The sequence below is a fragment of the Hippopotamus amphibius genome, chromosome 2 (assembly GCF_030028045.1).
Source record: "Hippopotamus amphibius kiboko isolate mHipAmp2 chromosome 2, mHipAmp2.hap2, whole genome shotgun sequence".
Lineage (NCBI taxonomy): Eukaryota > Metazoa > Chordata > Mammalia > Artiodactyla > Hippopotamidae > Hippopotamus > Hippopotamus amphibius.
In genome coordinates this window covers 35,555,360-35,579,189 of record NC_080187.1, presented here as the reverse complement: position 1 = coordinate 35,579,189, position 23,830 = coordinate 35,555,360, and the positions used below count along the sequence as shown (strand labels likewise).

Sequence of the window (23,830 nt, the reverse complement as noted above, 5' to 3'; positions counted from 1 at the left end):
AGAGAGGTACAGGCGCAGAAGAAGCACAGAGACCCGCAGGGGAGCTTCATCACAGTGACTTCATAGGAAGGGTAGGGATGTGCTGGCCTAGGCAGTGGCCTGGGCATGGGAGAAACCAGCTTTATAGCCTCTCTTTACCAGTTTCAGTGCATATCTACGCTCCCCAGTGTGCTAGCTGCCATCCAGCCTGCCCTCCTCCCCAGCCCTTGTCAAGGAACAGCCACCACGCAATCTCTGTGTTATCTTTCAGTTTCTAGAACTGCCAGGAACATTAAGCTTCAGTTCCTTACCTTAGACACCAAGAGTCACACTGAGGTGACTATAAACCAGAAACAGTAGGGAGGAGGAAGAGGAGAAAATCAATCAGTCATTTAATCGATTAATCAGCTTCTGAATGTTCTGCTGGTCTATTCACTTCTTAAGGGATTCACCACAGACATGATCTGTAAACCCTCCTTAATTTGCACCTGGTTACTGTTTTGTGACTTGGTGCAACTCCCCCAAAAGAATTTCACCAGCCTTGAAACTGAGTCAAGAATCAGGGTCAGAACAGGAAAAGGTGGCTGCTCATTTGAGGCCCTTATCTTGGGGTGTTGGGAGGTGAGGGAGATGGCACCCCCTGGTCTAAGTCGTCCCTGCTATCGCGGCACTTTACTGGGGAGAAGCCGCTTTCTTGAGAAACTCCTCTTCCCAACCTCCCCTCTTCTTCTGGAAGAGCTGCTGACGTGTTTTTTTCTTGCATGGAGACACCTCCCACGTGGAGTGCACTATGCGGATCCGGTTGCAGTACGAGAAGACTTGGCAGGAGTGCCTGGCCCAAGTGCAGAAGTGCAAGGTGGGTGCCCCTCCTGGCCCCCCTGAGGAGAGGAGCAGAGGGCACGCCCCTGCCCCTCTGCAGCCTGTGTCTCCTGCTTTCCCTCCGCACTGGCCTCTGGGTGTCCTGAAGCTGTTTCCTCAGCCTGGACCCCCTCCTCCTCAGCTATTCCCACCCACCCCTCCATGGTCCCCAACACGACCTCCTCCAGGAAGCCACCTCTGACCCCACAGACAAAGTTTTACACGCTGATCACCTCAGTCTTCACCCGCGACCCTCTGTATCACTTGACATTATGTATTCCGTGGAGGTCACGTCACAGGAGTTATTTTCACTGTTTCCCTTTGATAAATAGTGTTGCCACTGCCATCACGCCCAACTTTACTCTCCACCTGCCCGCCTCTGTTAGAGGGCGAGTCAGTGAGTCCTCTCACAACCCCCTTCAATTACCATGCCTGGTTTTCTGAGGTGCAAGGACATATTGTGTCAAAATGCCCCTTCCCTGACTCCTTGGTAAAATCATTTAGATGGAAAACCCCCAAGAGCCTAATCATTTTAAAGATGGTCTAACCTGCCCCTGTGGTGGTCGTGGCCATGAGGGTCTCACCTGTGGGCCCCGAGGAGCTCCGGCTGCTCCACCCTCACGTGTGTACCTGTTGAGCTGTGGCTCTGCCACCAAGACCCCGCGATGAGCAGCGTTCAGGGGTGCAGAGCACTTTCCAGTACGATGCAAGGTGTGGGTGCTGTGGTCCCTGGGGGCTGTGCCACTGTCTTGCACCTGCTGTCATCAGATCCTACAAGTGGATGTCGCTGGCCCCATCTGGAGATTAGAAGACCAGTTTGCAAAAGGCCAGGGGCTGTCCGAGCCCACGGGGCCCTGCCCGCTTGCTCTGTTGCCTTAGGGGCAGTCTCGTGCCCCTCCGTCAGCCCTTTAGGGGCGTCAGACCTTAGGAGTAGAGCCTAGAGGGAAACCTTATGCCCTCACAGAGCCTCCCCAAGACCACATCCCCCGCGCTCACCTGCTCGTCCTCCACCCCCTCCCTGGGAGCTGCGTGGCCTGGGCGCTGATGCCTTGTGCCCGTGCTCAGGGCCCTCTGCTGGGCACATGCAGGGGGTGAATGCTGATGTCCTCACGTACCCCAGGAGGGCTCTGAGCCTGGCAGAGGGCGCCTGGTGTTCCTGGGCGGCGGCATTGAAAGTATACAACTGGAGGCACGTTTTTATTTGGGAGAGGTTGATTATTGTAAATTTTGTGCGTAAATCAAGTCTTTATTAATGTAGAGAGCTGGCTTTCCAGTTGACATAATTCCAGACAGGAAGTGGGAGCCCTGTCTGGTTTACAGGAACACTGAGGCCGTGTAGGATGGTGGCTTATGCCTGTAGGGTCTGCAGTAGGATAGTTCTGAGTTCAGATCCTGGTCCCAACACTTGCCAGGTGTGTGACTTCCAGCAAGTTCTTTCACTTCTCTGAGCCTTAGTTTCCTTATCTGTCAAATGGGGCTAATGAGAACACCTCTGCAGGATTCAGTGAACAGGCACAGCATATAGCACCTGGACATGGTGGGCAGATAAAGCTGGACCGTGTCCGCCACTGCGGGAGTTTTCGCTGAGGTTCTCAGGGATGAGTGGGAGGCAATCTCAGGGGACAGGACCAGCCCTCAGGTGAAGCCCCCATCAGCCTAAGCTGGGTTCTGCCTTGTCCCCCTCCAGAAGCAGCTGCTGGACTGGAAAGCCTTCACTGAGGAGGAGGCAGAGAGCCTGGTGAGCCCATCCTTCTTCCAGATGGTGGGAAATCTCCAGAGCAAGGTGGAGGAGGAGCTGGAGGCATTGGATGTGCGTAACTGGGGACCTGCACAGCTGGGGAGCTGGGCGGGGTCACCTGGGGTGCTGGGCTGTGAGAGGAGTGGGGGGCCCAGGGCTTACAACTTTCCTGCCCCTGGTGAGTGCATCCCCCTCATCATGGCCAGCTCCTCTGGAGCAGTCTCCCTGTGCTGGGCCCTCCAGGCTCACCCCCGACTCCCCCACCACCCGCGGACTCCAATCGAACAGTCTCGAGCAGTGAGTGCTCCCCGAGCCCTTGCCAGGTGTGGGTGCTGAAGGCCACAAGGAGCAACAAAGCTGCGTCCCACGATGCTTAGCGTTTAGAGCAGGGTCAGCAAACGTTTTCTGTAAAGGGCCAGATATGAGGAAAAGGGTGCGGGGCGAAGGGGCAGGTGGGACGAAGTGAGAGAGGAGCATTGACATGTATACACTACCAAATGTAAAACAGATGGCTAGTGGGAAGCTGCTGCATGACACAGGGAGATGAACTCGATGATGGGTGATGACTTAGAGGGCTGGGATAGGGAGGGTGGGAAGGAGTCTCGGGAGGGAGGGGATATGGGGATATATGTGTAGATGCAGCTGATTCACTTTGTTGTACAGCAGAAACTGGCACAGCAGTGTAAAGCAATTATATTCCGATAAAGAGCTTAAAAGCGGGGGGGAGCAGATAGTAAATATTTTAGGCTCTGTGGGCTCTCAGGTTTCTGACACAAGTTCTCGCTCTGCTGTTGTCACACAGGAGTAGCCCCAGGCAATGCAGAAACAAATGGGTATGGCTGTGTTTCAATAAAACTTTATTTATGGACACTGAAATTTGACTTTCCTATAATTTTTACATTATTAAATATCTTCTTTAGATTTTTTTCAGCCATTTAAAAATGCAAAATCCATTCTTAGCTCCCAAGGTTAAATAAAAAGGCAGAAGGCTACATTTAGCTTATAGGCCATAGTTTGCCAACCCCAGACCCTATGAGAATATAAAATACACATGTGAAAGAGGGAGAGGTGAGAATTTAACACTAGACTGTGGTGTTTGGCTCAAATGCTGAGTCAGGGAACTCCAAAGAAGGAGGGATGCCCCAGGCCAAGGTGGGTATGGCCCACCTGATGCCAGGCTGGTATCAAGGGTGGTGCCTTCTTCCTCCTAGGCCCCAAACTCCATCTTCTTCCTGGCAGTGACTTCAGTGGACACAGGGCAGGTCTAAAGATGGGACTTCAGGTCAGCCGGTCCTGGGGCATGGCCTTGGACAGACCAGAAATGCTGTCCCAGAGGAGGGAGAGCTGTGAGCCGAGATGTGGCCCAGAAGATAACCTTGAGGGATGGTGTCCAGGGAGTGACGGCCAGTCCCTCAAAACATGGGTCTCCACTGGCCAGCGAGGGAGCCCCGCAAGTGGGGCGCTTCTCCTTATCCCGGGCCAGGTGGCACGTAAGGCCCCTTCTCTGTGTCCCGCCACCACAGAAGTCCTTTGAGGCCACGGCAAAGCAGACAGAGCGACAGAGCTCAGACCTCTTCAGCTACTTCCAGGAGGCTGTGCGGCTGTGGGAGGCACATCAGAGCATGCTGTTGATGCAGGAGCTGGAGCTTGAGAAGAGGATGGAGCGGCAGCGGCAGAAGCACAGCCAGGAGGACCAGGTGTGACCCCGGCATCCAGGTAGCCCCCACAGGGGATGAGGGAAGGGCCACACCCAGGCTGCCAGCTGCCCGGTGGCTCTGCTTGGGGGCCTGTGAACTCAGAGCATTCAGATGCAAAACAAAGAAAAAGAACTTCAAGCCATACTTCACACCGTATCTTACATATTTTATTTTTATATAAAAATTAACCCCAAATATATCTTAGACTCAAATGTAAAACCTCAAGCTATACCACTTGATCAGATGGGACACGGAGGCTCACCTTGGTTACGGGACTGGATGGGAGTCGAAGAGTCCTGCCAGAGTCAGGTCCGGGCTGTGTGACGGGTCCTGGATCCAGACATGTCTGTGAGGGGGTGTGCGTGAGAGACAGACAGCCTGGGGGGCATGGAGCATCTACCTCCCACAGTCATCCCGCCCTCCCAGGACATGAGCGGGCCCCCACCCAGCCGCCGGCGCGCGGTGAGGGGTGGAGCCGTGCACTCAGCATCTGAGGCCCTTTCTCGACAGGTGAGGAGGAGAGCGAAGAGCAGGTGCCTCTGGAGGGTGTAGTGGGGGCCTGTCCAGGTGGGGGCGGGTGAGGGACAGATCCTTGAGGGGTCCCATATCAGTGGGGTGTCCAGGGGTGTAAAGTACACAAAGAAGGACATTCCAGGCAGGGATAGGGGCCCAAAGGCCCAGAGCAGTGAGAGTAAGGGCGGTGGCACGGTTGATGCCCCTTTTGTAGTAAAGAGCCCCCCCGGGGCACCTGGACCTCAGCTTCAGGGGCAGGATCTCCGCATGTCACATACACTGTTCAAGCTGTGGTAACTCACATCTGCTTCTTTCTGTTTGGGGTGTGGCTGCCAGGCCCAGGAGGCTCACCTCGATAAACTCTTGGACCAACTGAGGCAGCAAAGCTATGAGAATACGCTGAAGTTACACCTGGAAAAGGCCAAAGATTTTCTGAAGACTATGAAATGCAGGTAGGCAGACTAGACTCTATAAGGGGACGGCTGGGAATTCATATTCAAGGTCAGAGGCTGCCTGCCTAGGAGCCCAGCCCAGTGTTGCCTCCAACGTCGGAGAACATTGTGGTTCTTTGCTGCTCTGCCCTCAGCCAACACAAAAGCTTTCAGAGAGAACTTTGATTGGAAAAGTTTATGGAGGGAGATTGCCAGGCCATGTAGTTTAAAGGTCAAGAGCATGGGCCCTCCTGCTACCTTCTTAAATTTTAAAACGTACATGCTTTGTTAAAGAAGAAAAAGTTAACAAATACAAACATGTAGGAAATTCCCCTCATTCCTGCTCATCTCATCCTTTCTGTGGACATAGACATTTATAAATGTGGTTATATATACACATACAATGTTTTAAAAATAAGAATTGATCTGCAACTGCAGATATATTTTCATTTTTAAATGGCCATCCATCCGTTAATATGGATGCTTCATAATGACTTAAGCATCCTCCAATTGACTAGCTTTTTAAAACTGGTGCCAGTTTCTCAACATTAAAAACAGTTCACTGTGAACTGTCTTGTGTCTTTGTGCCTTTGTACAACTAATTCTGTAAGGACCATTCACAGAAATGGAACTGCACTGCCAATTGATTGCTTTCCTTAGATTCAGAAGTACATTTTAAGGCAAATAAGTAACCCCCTGAATCTTGGTCTTCTTACCTAGGGAACAGATAAAAGTCTGGGCCTTGGGGTTTTGGAGTGTTTGATGGGATAATATAGGTAAAGTTCAAGGACAGGGTTAAGACGGTGGACAGAAAGTGGGAACCCACGTTACAGCATGCAGAGAATTCTCTTGTATGTGTTCTCTAATGTTCTACAAAGAGTACGTATTCTTTGTATGATTAGAAAAATAGCGAAACAAACCGAGGACTGTTATGGCAAAAGCAAGCCTATGCAGCAGCTCTGTGCAGAACCACACGCCAGATATCAGCCCACCTCCATGGGGTCCAGGGCATGGCTCTTGGCTGGGGTCTCTCATACCCAACTGACCCCCCCCTTAAACAGTGGTCTCATCTCCCTGCTTCCCAGGTATGAGAATTTTCATGGTCTCCTGACAAAGGAAGTGATGGAGTACCCAGTGATCATACTGAAGGAACTCAATGCCTACAGCTCCACCCTCAGCCAACACTTCTGTGTTCGTGAAATCTTTGAACAGGTATGGAAAGGGGTACAAAAAAAATCCCAGCTGCTCACCAAGAAGCAAAAGGGAGAGGATGACTTCTAGTTCTTATTTGCCTCAATTTTGAATGCCTCTCTAACCAACGTGGAGTTAGAATCTATGTCAGGACATCAAGGAGTAAGAAGCTAAAAGTGTCTCCTAAAGAGACCATTTCTTTCTCAGATTAAATGAGGTTGAAGGGCTCATAATCCAGGCCTCAAGGCTTGAATGACATTATAATTAAAAGGCTAATTTGTAAGACTTTGAGTTCCATTCACCCAACTCAACACGGCTGCATACCCCTCCTAAAATACAGCTCTGAGCTACCCACTCTCCTGCTCAGAAGGCCTTCACCAGGTCTGCAGCCCCGCCAACCCCAGCCCACAGTCCCAAGGTGAGCACAGAGGCCCCGCCTCTGGTTTCCGCCCTGACGCTCCCTGCTCAGCAAACTCCTCCCTCCTCCTGCATCTGCCACTGCGCCCTGCCCTTCCTCACCCTGCCCCTCCGTGAGGAGCCTTCTGTCTCCACACACCCCAAACCCACCTGTACTTCCAGCCACCACCAGTGACAAGATCCCACCCACTCCCTCCGACCCTCGTCTCCCCTTCCTCACCCCAGCACCACTCCTCTCTCTGAACGTGCTTGTACGTTGATTGCTGTCAGATGCAGGAGTTCAGAGCATCCCACTGGAAGGTGTTTCCTGAGGGGCAGGTGTGCCCTCCTAACTTTTGTTCAGATTCACTGCCCTCAACACAGAGTCCTGAACCTAATTCAGACACGCTGAGTGCTCCCTGGTAAGCGCACGAACGCCGGGAGTGCCCTGGTGTGACTGTCCCAGAGGTGGCTCTTTCCCACACATGCACCTAGAGTCCTGCATGGCCAGGGCTGCAGGTACTTGTGGAGACGCTGAACCTGGCAAGGTTTCCTGTCGATGTGGGGTTCCTGACTCCTCAGGGAATCCCTCCTCTCAGCAGGGATCCCTGTCCCAATTGCTCGTAAATGCTTCGTGTGGCACCTCGGTTGAGGTGGAACTCAAGCTGTCGGAGGTGGAGCTCACTACCTTTGAGATCAGTCTGGTCGCCTGGGTTAACGTGTAGGTGCTACTATGGTCTCTGTGTTGCAGGAAGGACATTGAGCCCGCAGGGTTTAAGGGGCCTGCCCAAGGTCCCCCAGCTTGTGAGGAGCTGGAATTCAAATCCACTCTCATCCATGGTGCACTATATCCACAGCATCCCCCACAGCCTGTGAAACAGAGACTTTGTAGGGTGAATGAGGGGCCTCCCAGGTTGTGTAAATTGTGTTCATTCTGTATGTTGGCCTCCAGCTCTGGGTACAGCAAGTTTCTGCCCCATTGTCTGCATCCCTCCATTTATACTTGCTTGTTCTTTGCTCCAGGTCACTACCCAAAATGTGTCAGAGTGAGATTTTATTCTGTGATCGCTATTGTGTGATGAAAGCTTTGCTCGCCTGCTTGGGATTAAGGAAAATTGGTTGGGAACACCCTGATTACCCCTGTGAAATAGGTGGTCAAGGCCTGCATCAGATGTAGAAGGGGAGGGGCAGGGCCTTTTCCTTGAGGGAAACGCCCTCAGAAGTGGCACTCTGCTCATTCAGCGTCCGTGTTTTTGCCTTGCAGAACTTGAAGGGGGACGTCATTTTGCAGTTAAGGGAACCAGGTAACGCTTTTACAATTCAAGTCTGAGTCTCCCCGGCTTCACGCTTGTGTATCTGGGGGCTGGGGAGGCCCGATCAGGCTGCACTGGTAACCCCTCCCTTGCTGTGCTTTGGGGCGGGTCATCAACAGAACCGCATGAAACACAGTTCCCGCAGAGGATGAGGAAACTGAGGGGCAGACAGAGGCCTAACATGGACACGAGCAAAGGTGAGGAAAGTGTAAGCAGGGGGACGAGTTCCCTCAGGCCAGCAGGAGACACAGAAGAAGAAGTTCAAGAAATCGAGTCCCCCGCCACTCAGGAGGTGGTGGTGAGCCCACAGGAGAGGTCTGTACTGAGTGAAGAGATGGGTGAGTCCAGAGAGGACTCTACTCCAGGATTAGAAGCAATGCAGGTGGAAAGAGACAGCTCCTTAAAATCACCCCCAAACCAGGCAAACATGATGGTTCATGAAGAGGAAGAGGAGGAGAAGAAGGAAAAGGTGGAGGAGGAGAGGGAGGAGGAGGAGGAGGAAGAAGAGGAGGAGGAGGAAGACGAGGAAGAGGAGGAGGAAAGGGAAGAGCACGAGAGCTCATCCCTGGATGAGGTAGGCCAGCCGCGGATTCACTCTCGGGTGTGGGAAGTGTGCTGTGTTCACTCTGTGCATCCCTAACACAAGCTGGGGTCGCCAGTGGCACATCTCCATGGATGTGTGTATAAAGAATAACAAACGTATGCACACCTTTTATTTTTGTCAGCAGGGATCCAATTCTTATCTCACAGCAATGCTTTTTAAATCCACCTTCCTCTGCTCACATTTCGTCTTACAACCTACTCTGATGTCAGTCACCCCCTCAACTTCCCTCATCCCTCCCCGGTCCTCTCTCTTTCCCAGCTCCTCTTTATTGTATAGACCAACTTAGCCTCTCCATTCCTTCCCTCTTCCCATTCTCTGGTTATGTAAGAAAAAAGATCCATGTCCAAGTCAGCAGACAGCTCTCCTTAGACTGCAGGGAAGTGACTCTCATATTAATAAATCTTGTCCTCAGAACACATTCAGACTCACAGAACAGTAATTTGAATTCCATAATCATGAAATTGCCAAGACTCTTTTCCTATATTGCTGTGGAAGAGTTGGCAAATGAGACCTGATTTTGAACAGGGAACCCAAACTCAAATGCCCACAGGCATGTAATAGAAAAGAGGGTTGGACACCAAGTATAAAATAGTGACACGTGGAAAAGACTAGTCCATTCAAGCTGCTATAACAGAACACCATAGAGTGGCTTATAAATGACAGAGATTTATTTCTCACGGTTCTGGAGGCTGGGAATTCAAGATCCAGGCACTGGCAGCTTCAGTGTCTGGCAGGGACCTCCTTCTTGGTTCGTAACAGCTGCCTTTTTTCTGTGTCCTTACGTGGTAGAAGGGGCAAGAGCACTCTGAGGTCTCCTTTATAAGGGCACTAACCCCATTCATGAGGGAAGGCTTTGCCTACATGACCTAATAACCTTCCGAAGCCCACCTACAATTACCAACACACTGGGGATATGAATTTTGGAGGGACACCAGCATTCAGTCTATGGCAGCCATGCAGCCATTATTTAGTTCCAGCCAATAATGCCATGTAGGAATACAGGCTCAGAATTGCTGGATTTTCTGATTTTTGAGAGAAATCAGAAATCCATTTTTTGGTGGACTTCCCCAATTTTAAAAGCACTATATGGGCAAAAAACAATTATAGGCAAGATTCGTCTCACAGGTTTACAATCTCTGATGTCAGGGCACCTGTGGTAGGAATGACCGTGTCTGTTTGATGGTGTCAAGTCTAAAGTCTTGTTTTCTGCTTAGGTCAGAGCCCAGGAAGAGAGTCTGGGGGAGGTCTCCTGCGAGGAGATGGAGTCCTTCACAACCTCCAGTGGGAACACTTACTTTGTCTTCCTACCCCTGGAACAAGAAGAGAGTAGCAAGTGGCCCCATTCCAACCCCTCTGCCATTCTCTTCAATGACACTTCAAGTGCCAAGATCCTAGAACAACTGATCATTCCATCCAGACTAGTTTTAGAAATTAAGAAACAGTGAGTAAAAAGCCCTTTTATTCTCCTTCTCTTTAGTTTCATTAACAAGATGAAATATTATAACAAAAGCCTGGACCAGTTTCAGATGGAAAAGAAAACATGGAGGTAACTGAAGGTAGAGATGAGAAACACAATAAAAAGTAGCAAGTGTCCAGGAATTTTCTGCAGTCACAGGTATCCTCTGCGACAGTGAGCCCTCTGCCTGTCCCAGGACGCCTGGCTGGCCTGGGCCGCGTACATGAGAAATAGTGTTTTCCCCACAAGGTGTTTCTGGGTTCTAGGTCCTGGCATGTCTGTAATATTGGTTCCTTTTCTTTTCTTTTTTAGAAAAATTATCTAGATGTAGACCATAGTTATGAGTATATCAGTATGGTATTTTGCTCTGGTTATGTGACATATTTAACAAAGAAAATTAGAAAATTGAAAAAAATACAATGAAGACTATAGAATAATTTTACCACTGAACATTTACCACTCCTAACACTGAAGTTTCTTTCTGGGCCTCCATATTTGAACTTGAAACAAATGTGAAAATTTGCATTTGCCTGTTGAATAGCATTTGCTTTGCCCCCCTGATACTACCGTGTCATAGGTAGGACTGACCAGCTAGAGATCACCTGGTTAGTCTACCTTCCGTGTTTACACATGGACAGGAGACCACAGGCAGGGTGTAGAAGGAGTAAATTCAAGCCTTTGGACTCTATCCTCCTCCACCTCAGCATCATCTCACCTTGAAAATGTCTTCTGACTTGAACCTCATCCGCCTCCTTCCCCTGTCACAGGCCATTGTCTGCCCTTTCCATAGGCCAGGGAATGAAGAAAAGCAAGGACCACCACCAGAGCTAATATTTATTGAGAGAGTTTAATAGTCTCAATAATTATGAGAGGGGTACTGTAATTAGCCCCTTTTATAGGTGAAGAAGCTGAAGCTCAGAATTAATAACTTGGATAAGATCTCTGAGATAGGAAGTAGTTAAATCCAGGATATGAATCTAGACCCTGTAATTCCAGAATCTTGAACCAAACAGTATGCCATTTGGCCTTGGGACCAACCAGAAAAATAGTTCTGTATTCAACAGATTGGATTTGAATGTTGAAGTGCAGGATACATACTGAGAAGTATGGAAATTATGAGCACATAGCTCAATTAATTACCCAAAGGGAACACACCTGGTAATCAGTACCCACAGGAGAGCACTGCCAATCCCCTTCACGTACCCATCACGAGTCACTGCTCCCCACTCCCAGCCAAGGATAACAGATATTCTAACTTCTGAATTAGTTTTGCTCGTTTTTGAACTTTATTTAAATGGAATCATATAGAATATATTCTTTTATGTCTGGCTTCTTTTGGTGAATATGTGTATACATTTCTGTTAGATATATAACTAAGAGTGGAATTGTTGGGAAATTGACTTATACGTGTGTCCATCTTGAGGAGATACAACCAAAAGATACTGCCAAAGAGTTTTCAAAAGTGGTTTTAACAGTTTACTGCAATGTGTGAGAGTTCCAGTTGCTCCACATCCTCACCTGGTATTGCCAGTATTTTTTTATCTTAGCCATCCTGATGTATGTGTAGTGGTGTTCGTTGTGGTTTTAGTTAGCATTTTCCTGATGAGAACAATGTGGTGTACCTTGTCATACACTTATTGGCCATTTAGTAATCTTTCTGTGAAATGCCTAGCCAAATTTTTTGCCCATTTTTTTTCTGTTGGATTGCCTATCTTTTTTCTTATTAATTTATGTGAGTTAGTTATCTATCTTAGATATGAGTTCTTTGTTAATTAAATACATGGCAAATGTTCATCCCCTCTCTGTGCTTGACTTTTTTTTTTTTTCTGATTTTTTTTTTGTAAGCCCTTTAGTGGAATATAATTGCTTTACACTCTTGTACCAGCTTTTGAGGTACACCAAAGTGAATCAGCTGTATTTATACATATATCCCCATGTCCCCTCCCTCCCGTGACTCCTTCCCACCCTCCCTATCCTGGCCCTCTAAGTCATCACCCATTGTGGAGTTTATCTCCCTATGTTATGCAGGAACTTCCCACGAGCTATCTATTTTACAGTTGGTAATGTATATATGTCAATGCTACTCTCTCACTTTGTCCCAGCTTCCCCTCTGCCCGCTCCACCCCACGGGCCGTGTGCTCAAGTCCATTCTCTACATCTGCATCTTTATTCTTGCCCTGTCACTGGGTTCATCAGTACCATTTTTTTTTATTCCATATGTATGAGTTAGCATACGGTATTTGTTTTTCTCTTTCTGGCTTACTTCGCTCTGTGTGACAGACTCTAGGTCTAGCCACCTCATTACAAATAACTCAATTTCAGTCTTTTTAATGGCTGAGTAATATTCCATTGTATATATGTGCCACATTTTCTTTATCCATTCTTCTGTTGATGGGCATTTAGGTTGCTTCCACATCCTGATCATTGTAAATAGTGCTGCAATGAACATTATAGTTCATGTTTCTTTTTGGATTATGGTTTTCTCTGGGTATAGGCCCAGTAGTGGGATTGCTGAGTCATATAGTAGTTCCATTTTTAGTTTTTTAAGGACCCTCCAAATTGTTTTCCATAGTGGCTGGACCAACTTACATTCCCACCAACAGTGCAGGAGGGTTCCCTTTTCTCCATACCCTCTCCAGCATTTATTGTTTCTAGATGTTTTGATGATGGCCATTCTGACCAGTGTGAGGTGATACCTCATTGTGGCTTTGACTTGCATTTCTCTAATGATTAGTGATGTTGAGCATCTTTTCATGTGTTTGTTAGCCATCTGCATGTCTTCTTTGGAGAAATGTTTATTTAGGTCTTCCACCCATTTGTGGATTGGGTTATTTGCTTTTTTGATATTAAGCTGCATGAGCTGTTTGTATATTTTGGAGATTAATCCTTTGTCCGTTACTTTGTTGGCAAGTATTTTCTCCCATTCTGAGGGTTGCTTTCTTGTCTTGTTTATGGTTTCTTTCACTGTGCAAAAGCTTTTAAGTTTCATGAGGTCCCATTTGTTTATTCTTGATTTTATTTCCATTATTCTCGGTGGAGGGTCAAAAAGGATTTTGCTTTGATATATGTCATAGAGTGTTCTGCCTATGTTTTCCTCTAGGAGTTTTATAGTGTCTGGCTTTACATGTAGGTCTTGAATCCGTTTTGAGTTTATTTTTGTGTATGGTGTTAGGAAGTGTTCTAATTTCATTCTTTTACATGTAGCTGTCCACTTTTGCCAGCACCACTTATTGAAGAGGCTGTCTTTTTTCCATTGTATATTCGTGCCTCCTTTATCAAACATAAGGTGCCCATATGTGCATGGATTTATCTCTGGGCTCTCTGTTGTGTTCCATTGATCTATATTTCTGTTTTTGTGACAGTACATACTGTCTTGATCACTGTAGCCTTGTAGTATAGTTTGATGTCAGGGAGCCTGATTCCTCCAGCTCTGTCTTTCCTTCTCAAGGTTGCTTTGGCTATTCGGGGTCTTTTGCGTTTCCATACAAATCGTAAGATTTCTTGCTCTCGTTCTGTGAAAAATGCCATTGGTAATGTGATAGGGCTTGCATTGAATCTGTAAATTGCTTTGGGTAGGATAGTCATTTTCACCATCTTTATTCTTTCAGTCCAAGAACATGGTATGTCCCTCCATCTGTTTGTATCATCTTTGATTTCTTTCATCAGTGCCTTACAGTTTTCCACGTACAGGTCTTTTGCCTCCTTAGGCAGGTTTATTCCTAGGTATTTTATTCTTTTTGTTGTAATGGTAAATGGGAGTGTTTCCTTAATTTTTCTTTCTGCTCTTTCGTTGTTAATGTATAGGAATGCAAGAGATTTCTGTGCATTAATTTTGTATCCTGCTACTTTCCTAAATTCATCGATTAGTGCTAGCAGTTTTCTGGTAGAATCTTTAGGGTTTTCTATGTATAATATCATGACATCTGCAAAAAGTGACCATTTTTCTTCTTCTTTTCCAATTTGAATTCCTTTTATTTCATTTTCTTCTCTGATTGCTGTGGCTAAAACTTCCAAAACTATGTTGAATAATAGTCGTGAGAGTGGGCACCCTTGTCTTGTTCCTGTCCTTGGAGGCAATGCGTTCAGTTTTTTGCTTAGCTTTTAATTGTTATTGTATTGAATCTGTAGATACATTTGGAGAGAACCAATATCTTAACAGTACATAGCCAAGAAAATCACTCTACATTTTTAACAGGATAAAATGATAAACTGGGAAAAATATTTGCAACTCACATCTCAGTCAAAGGGCCTTATGTTCCCAATACATAAAGAGCTCCTAGAAATTAATAAGAAAAAAAGGCAGCTACACTCTAGAATAATGGGCAAAAAATATTAATAGATAGTACACAGAAAAAGAAACTTAATAGTCTTAAACACCTGAAAATATGCTCAATCTCAGTCATAATGTGACAGCATTATCAAATTCAAGAGTTTGTAATATATTCTGAAGCTATGAGAAATAGGAACTTATATTCATTTTTGTTGGGAGTTCAAGTTGCCTTGTAACAGATGCAGATTGGCCATATCTACCAGATCCACAAATATATTTCAGGCTTTGATTCAACAATTCGCTTTCAGGGAATTTATCCTATAGAAATTATTCTACACTTGACATATGTATGGGTTTATTCATTGCAGTCTTCTTGATAAGAACATATGGTTGGAAACCACCAAATGTCCTCCAGCAGGAGGGCTGGCTGAATGAATGATGGTCCACCCAAACAAAGAGATACAATGTAGTGGGAAATAAAATGAGGAAGAAGGAGTGGAAGCGGAAGAACTCCATGTATCAGTGTGAAAAGATCTCGTCCTGGTCACAGTTGCTGACCCTTGCTGGTCTCTCCCTCAGGCTTCGAGCTGGCTTTTTTGAGCACTTAGAGAAGTGGTTTGACCAATGTGCCCTCAATGCCCGGGTCATTGTGGCCACCAAGATTGATGAGCTAGATTCAGAACTGGATCTGCGTCTGCACCTGCACCAGCCAAGAGCCCAGCTCATTGAAAAGGACATCCACAACGTCAGAGCAGGTACGGCAGACCCCTAGTGCCTGTGCCACTGCAGCCCCACATTCATTAGCAGCTTGTACCACGCAACGCTTAACGTGTTGTCATCACACGTCAGAAGACGTGTGTGAGGGTTCGCACCTCCCAGGTTGTCAGAGAAGGTTGTACGCAATCCTCATTTAAGATTTTTTTTAAGTGTCTTAATACATTTTATTTGCCATGTCAGAGGGGGAGGGTGGAGAATACCATTAATGGAGCACCTACTGCGTGCCAGGCACGATATAGGGTGCTCTCCATTCTTTTCTTTAATTTATTGGAGTATAGTTAATTATACTCCAATAAAGATTTTTTTAAAGAAGGTGTTAGATGCTGAAATGAAGAGTATTGTCCCATTTTAGCTTTGTGGATCCCTGATATGCTCACATACCTGTCAGACACACACCTGCATGGTGGATGCCCTAGAGGCAAGCCTATAGCTCAGGAATCAGAGAGAACAGGCCCAACCTCTCTAACTGTGTGACTCTGGGCAGGTTACCTGACCTCTCTGATCCCTTCCTAACCTGCAGAGGGCATGTCGTTGGTAGTAATTAACTCTACTTGAAATGATACGGTGAGGAATCATGAGCACCTGGTATAAGCCAGAGCCTCCAAAAGTGGTAGTCATTATTTTCAGCTTATCATTTTTAACATTTAAAAAGACATGCCATTTCTCTCGAAGGCAGAGGGCTCTATTAATGGAGGGGGGCACTTTTATTTAGATCCTTCAATGGCTCCTGTCAGGTTTTCACTCGAGTCACACTTTAAGCTCCATTATAGGCCCTGAGAGCTCCCAGAGAGCCCCCACGTGACCCCACCCAACTGCCTGCTGCCTGTGGACTCCAGAGGCCCAATGTTTGTGGCCTTGGGAGACCTGCCTGACTTTTGGAACCTCATTGTCCTCATCTCGGAAATGTGTGCATTAAATATAAATATAAACAAAGATGCTCCCTAAAGGCTGGTTTCCTTCCCCTTCCCTGGCTCCTGGCTCAATGCACAATGTAAAAACCGAGGCCAGAGAAGCAGAGCTCCAGAGTCCCACCATTTGTTTTTGGCAGAGCTGAGACCACAGCACTTCTTCCAACCAGGCAGTAGGAGGTCAGATGAGGTGACCTGGGGCTCTCTGCTAACTCTAAAGGCCTATGATGGAGCTCTTGAAGTCCACTGTAATTCAGGCTTGTTGGAAATGAGTGGCCACTGATGTAAAAGGACAGATGCCAACTGCCCAGCTTTGTGCTGTCTATTTTCTCCCAGACCCTTTCACCAAAATCCCTGCCCTCCCTAACAGCCATCCCACCTGTACCCATGGTAGGAGATGCTCTCCGTCTCCCAGGCTTTGTTTCCTTCTGCTGCAGGCAGGGAATCTCCACCAGCAGGGACCTCCTTGCTCACAGCCAGGGACCGCCCCCCTCCCCCTCCTCTCCAGTTAAAGACCCTGGGGCTGTCTCAGATTGGCCTCCCTGAGATCTACGTCCATTCCCAGCCCAAGCCCTGGGGAGGGCAGTGGGGACAAGATAAGGGTCCTTGGTCTGAAAGATCCCTGCTCTGTAACTGGCCTGGGAGAGGCTCATTAATGTCCAGGAAAGCGCTGTCCGCAGCTGACTCGGGATCCTGGAGGGCCTCAGCTCCCCTTGTCCTTTTTCAGCTGAGCTCTTGTTTCATCAAGAACGCCTGGACAGCCATTGTGCGGGGGTGATGGAGACCCTGAGGAAGGAGAGGACGATGTTCTGCCAGTTCCAGGAAGAGCAAAATTTGAGGAGCAAAAACTTCCGCCGCAAGATTTACGACATGGAGCACCTCTTCTTGAACGCCACCAAGAGCCAGAAGTAAGGGCGCTGGGGGTCTCAGCCTTGGCCTTGTGGCCTTAGAATTCCAGCCAGGTGGCTGTTCTCAAAGGAGTGGTCCCTCGACCCCACCCCCCCACCCCCCCGGTGGATAATAGAAGAGGTGGGTTTTCCAGAAGGGTTTTCACCTCTTCACAAGAGTAAGAGTCCAACTGTGTGAAGCATCCGGCCAGGGGCTGGGTACTGGGGGTGGGAGAGCTGCCAGAGGGAGAAAAGAGTGCACATGGTCAGAGTGCAGGGCTGCAAATGATGTGCCCTGAAATGTCCATGGTGGGAAAGACCACTCCTATCAGGGGAAGTCAGGAAGAGCTTCCTGCACCCTCAGGCATGGGATGGAGGAGGGTGGGGAGGGGGCAGAATTCTCCCACCGGAGAGGAGCACTGGCCCAGCTGGAGGTAGGGATGTGCTCAGGGCAGAGCAGGGGGTTCCTGGGAGGCCATTCAGTGATTTGAGGTGAGGCTCCCACGTGCCTAAGGAGGCCTCCGTCAGGTCACTGGTGAGGAGCCCTCACAGGTGTCTGTACAGTGGCCAGGTACACACGAGGCAGCTGGTTAGGGTGGACTTGGGTGTAAAGAAGAAACCTGCAGGCTGCTCTTTCAGGAGGTCCTGGAGCACAGGAGCCACGTTGCTGAAAGTTAAAGAGAGAATGCAGGGGTTGAGGTGGGGAGGATGCAGAGCCAGTAAGCCTGGGGATTCTCTTAGCAATTTGGTGGCAGGGGCCAGACAGAGGAGGGGGTGCCCCCTGATCCAGCTCACTGTGAGTCCCACACTGCGTCCGGCATGCACTGCATTGTGAACTTCCTCCCAAGGCCTCTTTTTCTACCCAGAGAAGACAGGCAGTGGTTCTGGTGGCCCCACAGCTGGGCACGGCATGTGGAGTTGAAGCCACCTCCCAGGCTGCCCGCCCAGGCCCAGGCCACCACGCTGCCCTCCCCTGTCCCCCAGGCTGGTCGCTCTCAGCAGCGCTCTGCACCGGGAGCTGCTCAGCTACGTGGACGTCACCCAGGTGTCCCTGCGCAGCTTCCGCCAGTACCTGGAGGAGAGCCTAGGCAAGCTGCGCTACGCCAACGTGGAGTTTGTCAGGCACTGCAGGTGGGAGCCCGCACCTGGGGTCCCTGCGGGCCCTGGGCTTTCTCTGTGGAGAGGTGGACTTGTTTGCCCCTTCAGTGTTTCATTGTGACAAAATACCCATGACGTAAAATCGTCCGTTTAACCATTTCAGGTGTACGCTTCAGGAGCATTCATGCCTTCCCATTGCTGTGCAACCATCACAGACCCGTCTGCAGAACACTTCCACCCTCACAAACTCAAACTCCAGACTCGAACTCAAACCCTAACTGCCCATTTTGCCCTCCCCCAGCCCCTGGGGACCACCATTCTATTTTCAGTCTCTGTGGATTTCACTCCTCTAGGGACCTCATAGAAGTGAAATCATACTGCTTTTTTTCTTTTGTGTGTCTGTTTTTTTCACTTAGCATGATGTCTTCAACACTCATCCATGCCGTAGCATCTGTCAGAATCTCATTCCTTCCTAAGGCTCGCTAACATTCCATTGTGTGGCTGTACCACATTTTGTTTATCCATTCATCTGTTGATGGACATTTGGGTTGTTTCCCTGCTTCTGTCCTCGAACTACCTGCATTTGTTTTTCCATGATCTTACACTTTTAATCTAAAGTCTTGTGAACCACAGTATTTGGAATGGGTGGAAAAGTTCAGGTCTAATCAATGGCTTTTATTTCTCCCAAATTATTTTTAGGTTGTTTTCAGAGGGAGGCAACTTTTCTTCTGAAGAAATTGACTCCCTGTGTCATCGACTGGAGAAGGAAGCTGCCCGGATAGAGTTTGTTGAAAATTTAATCATGATCAATATGGAGAAGATGGAGAGCGAGTACCTGGACCAGGTGAGTGGGCCCCACCCCGACCTCTAACCAGGCTCCCATGACACCCAGTTACAAGGTGGTCGCCTTGCTCACTGCCTGATAGGTCTCTCAAGCCCCCTTTCCAACCACTCATTGAGCCTGTCCCCCTCTGCTTCCAAAGTCCAAAGTTCCAAATTAAGCCCTACTCCTTTACCTTTTCTTTTTCTTTAAGGCTAATGAGGTCATCAACAAGTTTGAAAGTAAATTCCATAACCTGTCTGTGGACCTTATCTTCGTAGAGAAAATCCAGCGGTTGCTGACACATCTGCAAGTGAACATCAAGTGCGAGGTAGGACGGATTCATTATTCATCTGCCAGATGGTTGTCACACACAGCTGCACGCCAGGCACTGTCCCAGGTGCTGGGAACACTGGTGTGGTCTCTGCCCCCTGGGACTCGCCCTCCAGCCAGGAAGTCAGAGATTAAATCCTAATAGCTTCTAACATCTGCTGAGTCATTATGCACTGTGCTTCCTGCCAGTGCTTGGATGGTTGGAAAGGGGGCTTATTTTGATTAACTACGTGCGTCCTCACAAGAGCTGTGTGAGGCAAATACTATTCTTATCCCCATTTTAGAGATAAAGAAACTGAGGCAGAGAGTCATTAAGTGACTTAGGCAAGAACACAGAGTTCTTAAATGGTGGAGCCAAAATGTGAACCCAGGTCTGACCGACACCAGAAGTTTGGGCCTTAACCATGCCAGGCCATCTGGGCTACAGCGGGCAGGAGGGAGTGTGAGGTGCGTGGGGATGTAGAGGAGAGGATTTCATCTGGACTGGGAAAGTGGTGCTTACCAACACTTGATGGAGAAGGAATAGCCAGCCAGGCAGGAGGGTGGGGTGCAGTGTCCTGGACAGATCACACACGCACAAAAAAATCCTGGGGGGCTGGAGCCAAGGGGAGAGAGAGCACAAGCAAGAAAACGTGGCAGGCAATGAGGCTGGAACTGAGTCAGCTGGGTCAGCAAGGCCATGTGGGCTGGGCTGCTGGCGCTGGAGTGAGGGTCAGGGCAGTGGGGATGGGAAGCGTGCTTTTTATTACAATTTTTTAAGCTGTATAATCTTTTTTTTTTAATAAATTTATTTATTTATTTATTTTATTGGCTGTGTTGGGTCTTTTTTGCTGTGCGCGGGCTTTCTTTAGTTGCGGTGAGTGGGGGCTACTCTTCGTTGTGGTGCGCGGGCTCCTCATTGCCAAGGCTTCTCATGTTGCGGAGCACAGGCTCTAGGCACGTGGGCTTCAGTAGTTGCAGCACATGGGCTCAATAGTTGTGGTGCACGGGCTTTGTTGCTCCTCGGCATGTGGGATCTTCCTGGAGCAGGGATCGAACCCGTGTCCCCTGCATTGGCAGGCGGATTCTTAACCACTGTGCCACCTAGGAAGCCCTAAGCTGTATAATCTTGAAACGTTTCTTCAAAAACATCACTTTGATGGCTTCCCTCTCCCAAATATGTTGCCATTTTTACTTAACCATTCCTTTTTGGAGGAACATTTGGTGGGTTTCACTTATTACACACAATGCTGTGATAGACATGCTTGCACTGGAAGCTCTGGTGATGTCCAGAGGGTGTCTCCCTGAGCTAGAATTACTGGGTTAGAGCATGATCATTTTAAGGCTTTTTATGTTTTCCAGGTGGCTTGTGCAGACATTCCCTCACCAACAGGGCATGAGTGTGTCCTCCTAACACCCTCAGCCAGTACTGCGGGTCACCAGTTTTATTTTTAAAACTTATCTATTTGACGGTTAAAAAAAAAGTCCTTTAAATTTCCACTGATCTAGTTTCTAATACAACTGTGCTTTTTCCCCCGATTTCATTTTTCTGGTACTTAATCCATGTCTAAGATAATGTTTTGCTGCACATTTTCTTGATCAAAATAAGTATTCTAGAAACAAATCTCAGAACCTCTGGTTTTTCTAGGTAGCGAAGTCCAATTTGCAAACAGATGGATTAAATTCTTCTCTGGAACAGCTTCAAAGCAAGGTACAAATGTGCCAAAGCTCAAGGGGAGATAAAAATGTAAGTACTCAGTGGATGGTAAACTATGAATAATAAAGATGCATCATGTCAGAATCATAAACTGGAAATAAACTTAACATCTGTGGTCAAGATTTCTCCAACACCAGCGGGGCCTCTGAGCCTTCCTACTTAATCCCTGTTTTATTTGATGGAATTAAGGAAGAGAAGAGAAACCAGCCATTGCCCCCAGCCCCCAGCACCTCCCAGGCAAGCATGTGAGCTCAGGGGCTTGAGTCTGACCTCTCTCCCTCTCCAACGACGTCCCCAAGCCTCCCTCCCTGTAATTGGAATGTAGCCCTGGATGAATAACAGAAGCAGGACCACCACCTTTTGTGTGATTTTCCCTTTGTTTTGACCATTGTGCATACATTCCTTACTTCTGTTTTCTATACAAACTGTGAAAAGTCCAAATTGAAGTGAAGTAAGGGAGAGGTGAGGTTCTAAGTGCCTGCCAGGCCCTGATCAGCATAGCAGGTGTCTGCGTGTTTACATTGTTGACTTGCTTGTTTTTCTGCCTCTAGTGCATGTCTCTGTCCCTTGTGCCACCTGCGCCCTGGCCACCCTGAGTGATCTTTTCTCCACAGCTCAGCTAGGCACTCGAGAACCAGATGTCCTGGCCAGAGTTCTGTCTATTCTCTTCCATTTTAGTGACTAAGTTGAGGTTTTATTGTTATTAGCTCTGACAGGACATTTATTTTTCTATCTTTCCTGCTTCTTCTTACATAGTTACATGTGCTTGGTGAAAAAAGTTTGAACATCCACAAAGCACAGAGTGGAGGTCCCGTGTAACCTCTGTATTTTCGTGCAGATGTTTCTACACATCCCCTGGGGAGCAGGGGAAAACCAACTTAACCTGCTGTGACTCCTTCAGCAGGCCCTTTAGGGACAACTCTGCCTCTTCAGAGCAGAAGCATTTGCTCTCCCACATTTCCCTGCCTCCTGTCTGCTGTGTCATGGTGTTGGGCAGGGTACCAGCAGGCTCTCGCAGATTCCTGGCACAGGCTGAGGAGAGTGAGCTTGAATGGGCAGGCGCTTCTGTGTTTGTGGAGGACGCTGGTTGGTCACTTCTGCAGGGTGGTGATCAGGAGATGGAAGCGATGCATCAGATGCTTGGTGAAGGCGATGGGGACCAGGGAAGTAAGGCTAGGGCCGTGTGCTCAGTGCCACGTTAAAAAAAACCTTCTGGCTGCTGGGTGCAGAAAGGCAGGGAGGCAGGGAGGAATGAGGCAGGGTGCCAAGACTGAACAGTGCCACTACCCAGGGTACCAGCAGGGACATGTTCTATCCTGGGGTTGAGTTGGGGGCGGGGGGAATGGGCGGGATTCAGAGTGCATTGGAAATGAAGGGCATGGGAAGAGGCCAAGGTGCCTCCTGGCCTGGGTCATCTGCCAGGTCAGTGAACCATTCAGGGAGCAACGTGTGAGGACCACCGAGTACTGTGTGGGCTGCTTGGGGAAGGCGAACATCCTCACGGGTGCTTCCCTGCCCCCTGCAGTGTGTGGTCTGTGGAATTGCTGCTCTAGAGGGTCATGTGTTTGCTCTTGTCATGGAGATAGCTAGATCGCCCTCCAGAAAGGCTGCGGCCATTTCACTCCCATACACCCTTGCCATCTTGGGCCAAATATTTCCTTCTTCATGAAGAGCGTTAGAGCTAGAAGAGATCCTAAGGGACATCCTGTGTCCCCATCACACGGACGGGGAGACTAAGTAGAGCAAGTTTAAATCGTCTGCCCAGAACAAACCCATAGAGCCAGGAATAGAACTCCCGATGCCCCATCAGGGAAGGATCCACTGCCCCAGTGGAGCTGCCCGCGAGGGCCGGCCCAGGGCTCCCTACTCCCCCAGACCCCTCCCTGCAAGTGAGGGGCCTCCACGGAGCCAAGAGGTGTCCTCACGAGCCAACCTGTTCCTGTGGTTCACGTGGAGTCAGCCTGCCCACCTGCAGCCTGCTCCCTGTGGCTTTTTTCCTCCATGTTCTCACTAGATAGTGACCACAGAAGACCTCCTTGGCCTCGTTAGAACTTGGAAAGAAAAATTGAGCCAGAGGATTCAGTATCTCAAGTGCAAGCTGGACGTGGTGTCCGTGACTCAAATGGTCTTTACGGTAAGGAACGGGATGGGGCGGCAGTGGGGAAGAGTGACTAAGCTGTTGGCTCTGGGCTCCGAGGAGACCCACAGGGCTCAGCAGAGCCCAAGGAAAGAAGATCCCTCAGGCCCCTGCTAGACATCAGGGCTGCTGGGATGCCTTGGAAAGGTCCCAGGCTGTGGAGTCAGATCTGTGTTCACATCCCAGATGGGCCACTTACCTGCACTGGTCTCTTAGGAGACCCCTTACCTCCACACCCCATCAGAGCCCTCAGCTCACCTCACCCACCAGCTCTCAGGGCAGCCTCACCTCTTAGCCTCTTCCTTCCCATCCGCTGCCGTGAGCAGCCACTGGCTTGTCCCCTCTCCACCCCCACTGCCTTGTCCAAGCCCCCCATCTCTTGCCCATGTGGCCGCCCTTATCCTGTCACTTCCCTCCATGATCCATTCCCTGAGCTGCAGCCAGACCTCAGGTTGGACAAGGCCAGTCTGCCTGTGTTACACTCCTGCCCTCAGGATAAAATCCAGACCCTTTCCTGGACCTCCTCCATGGTCTGCCCTCCATGGCCTCTTCATTTCTCTGGCCCCCCTAAGAGGTCACTTCCCCCAGGCCTTCTCTCATTCCCTGGTCTGGGCCAGGGTTACCTGGCCCCCATGGCATGTCCCACGTTCTCATGACCCCACAGACCATGCAGTGAGGTCTCCCTTTTAGGAACTGTCTCCCCTAGACTGTGTACCCCAAGAGGGCAG

General features: G+C 48.8%; 1 protein-coding gene across 1 annotated transcript in view; it reads left to right on the top strand.

Annotated features, from left to right (window-relative positions):
* CCDC180 (coiled-coil domain containing 180) overlaps nucleotides 1-23,830 on the top strand; it is a 70,516-nt gene that overhangs the window by 16,893 nt on the left and 29,793 nt on the right. The window contains 15 exon segments of the mRNA XM_057724349.1: nucleotides 747-835; nucleotides 2,525-2,647; nucleotides 4,099-4,272; nucleotides 5,122-5,237; nucleotides 6,302-6,428; nucleotides 8,068-8,107; nucleotides 8,236-8,690; nucleotides 9,935-10,161; nucleotides 15,026-15,201; nucleotides 16,859-17,039; nucleotides 18,003-18,149; nucleotides 18,816-18,960; nucleotides 19,151-19,267; nucleotides 20,897-20,995; nucleotides 22,980-23,099. Coding sequence (XP_057580332.1) covers nucleotides 747-835; nucleotides 2,525-2,647; nucleotides 4,099-4,272; nucleotides 5,122-5,237; nucleotides 6,302-6,428; nucleotides 8,068-8,107; nucleotides 8,236-8,690; nucleotides 9,935-10,161; nucleotides 15,026-15,201; nucleotides 16,859-17,039; nucleotides 18,003-18,149; nucleotides 18,816-18,960; nucleotides 19,151-19,267; nucleotides 20,897-20,995; nucleotides 22,980-23,099 — 2,336 coding nt within the window.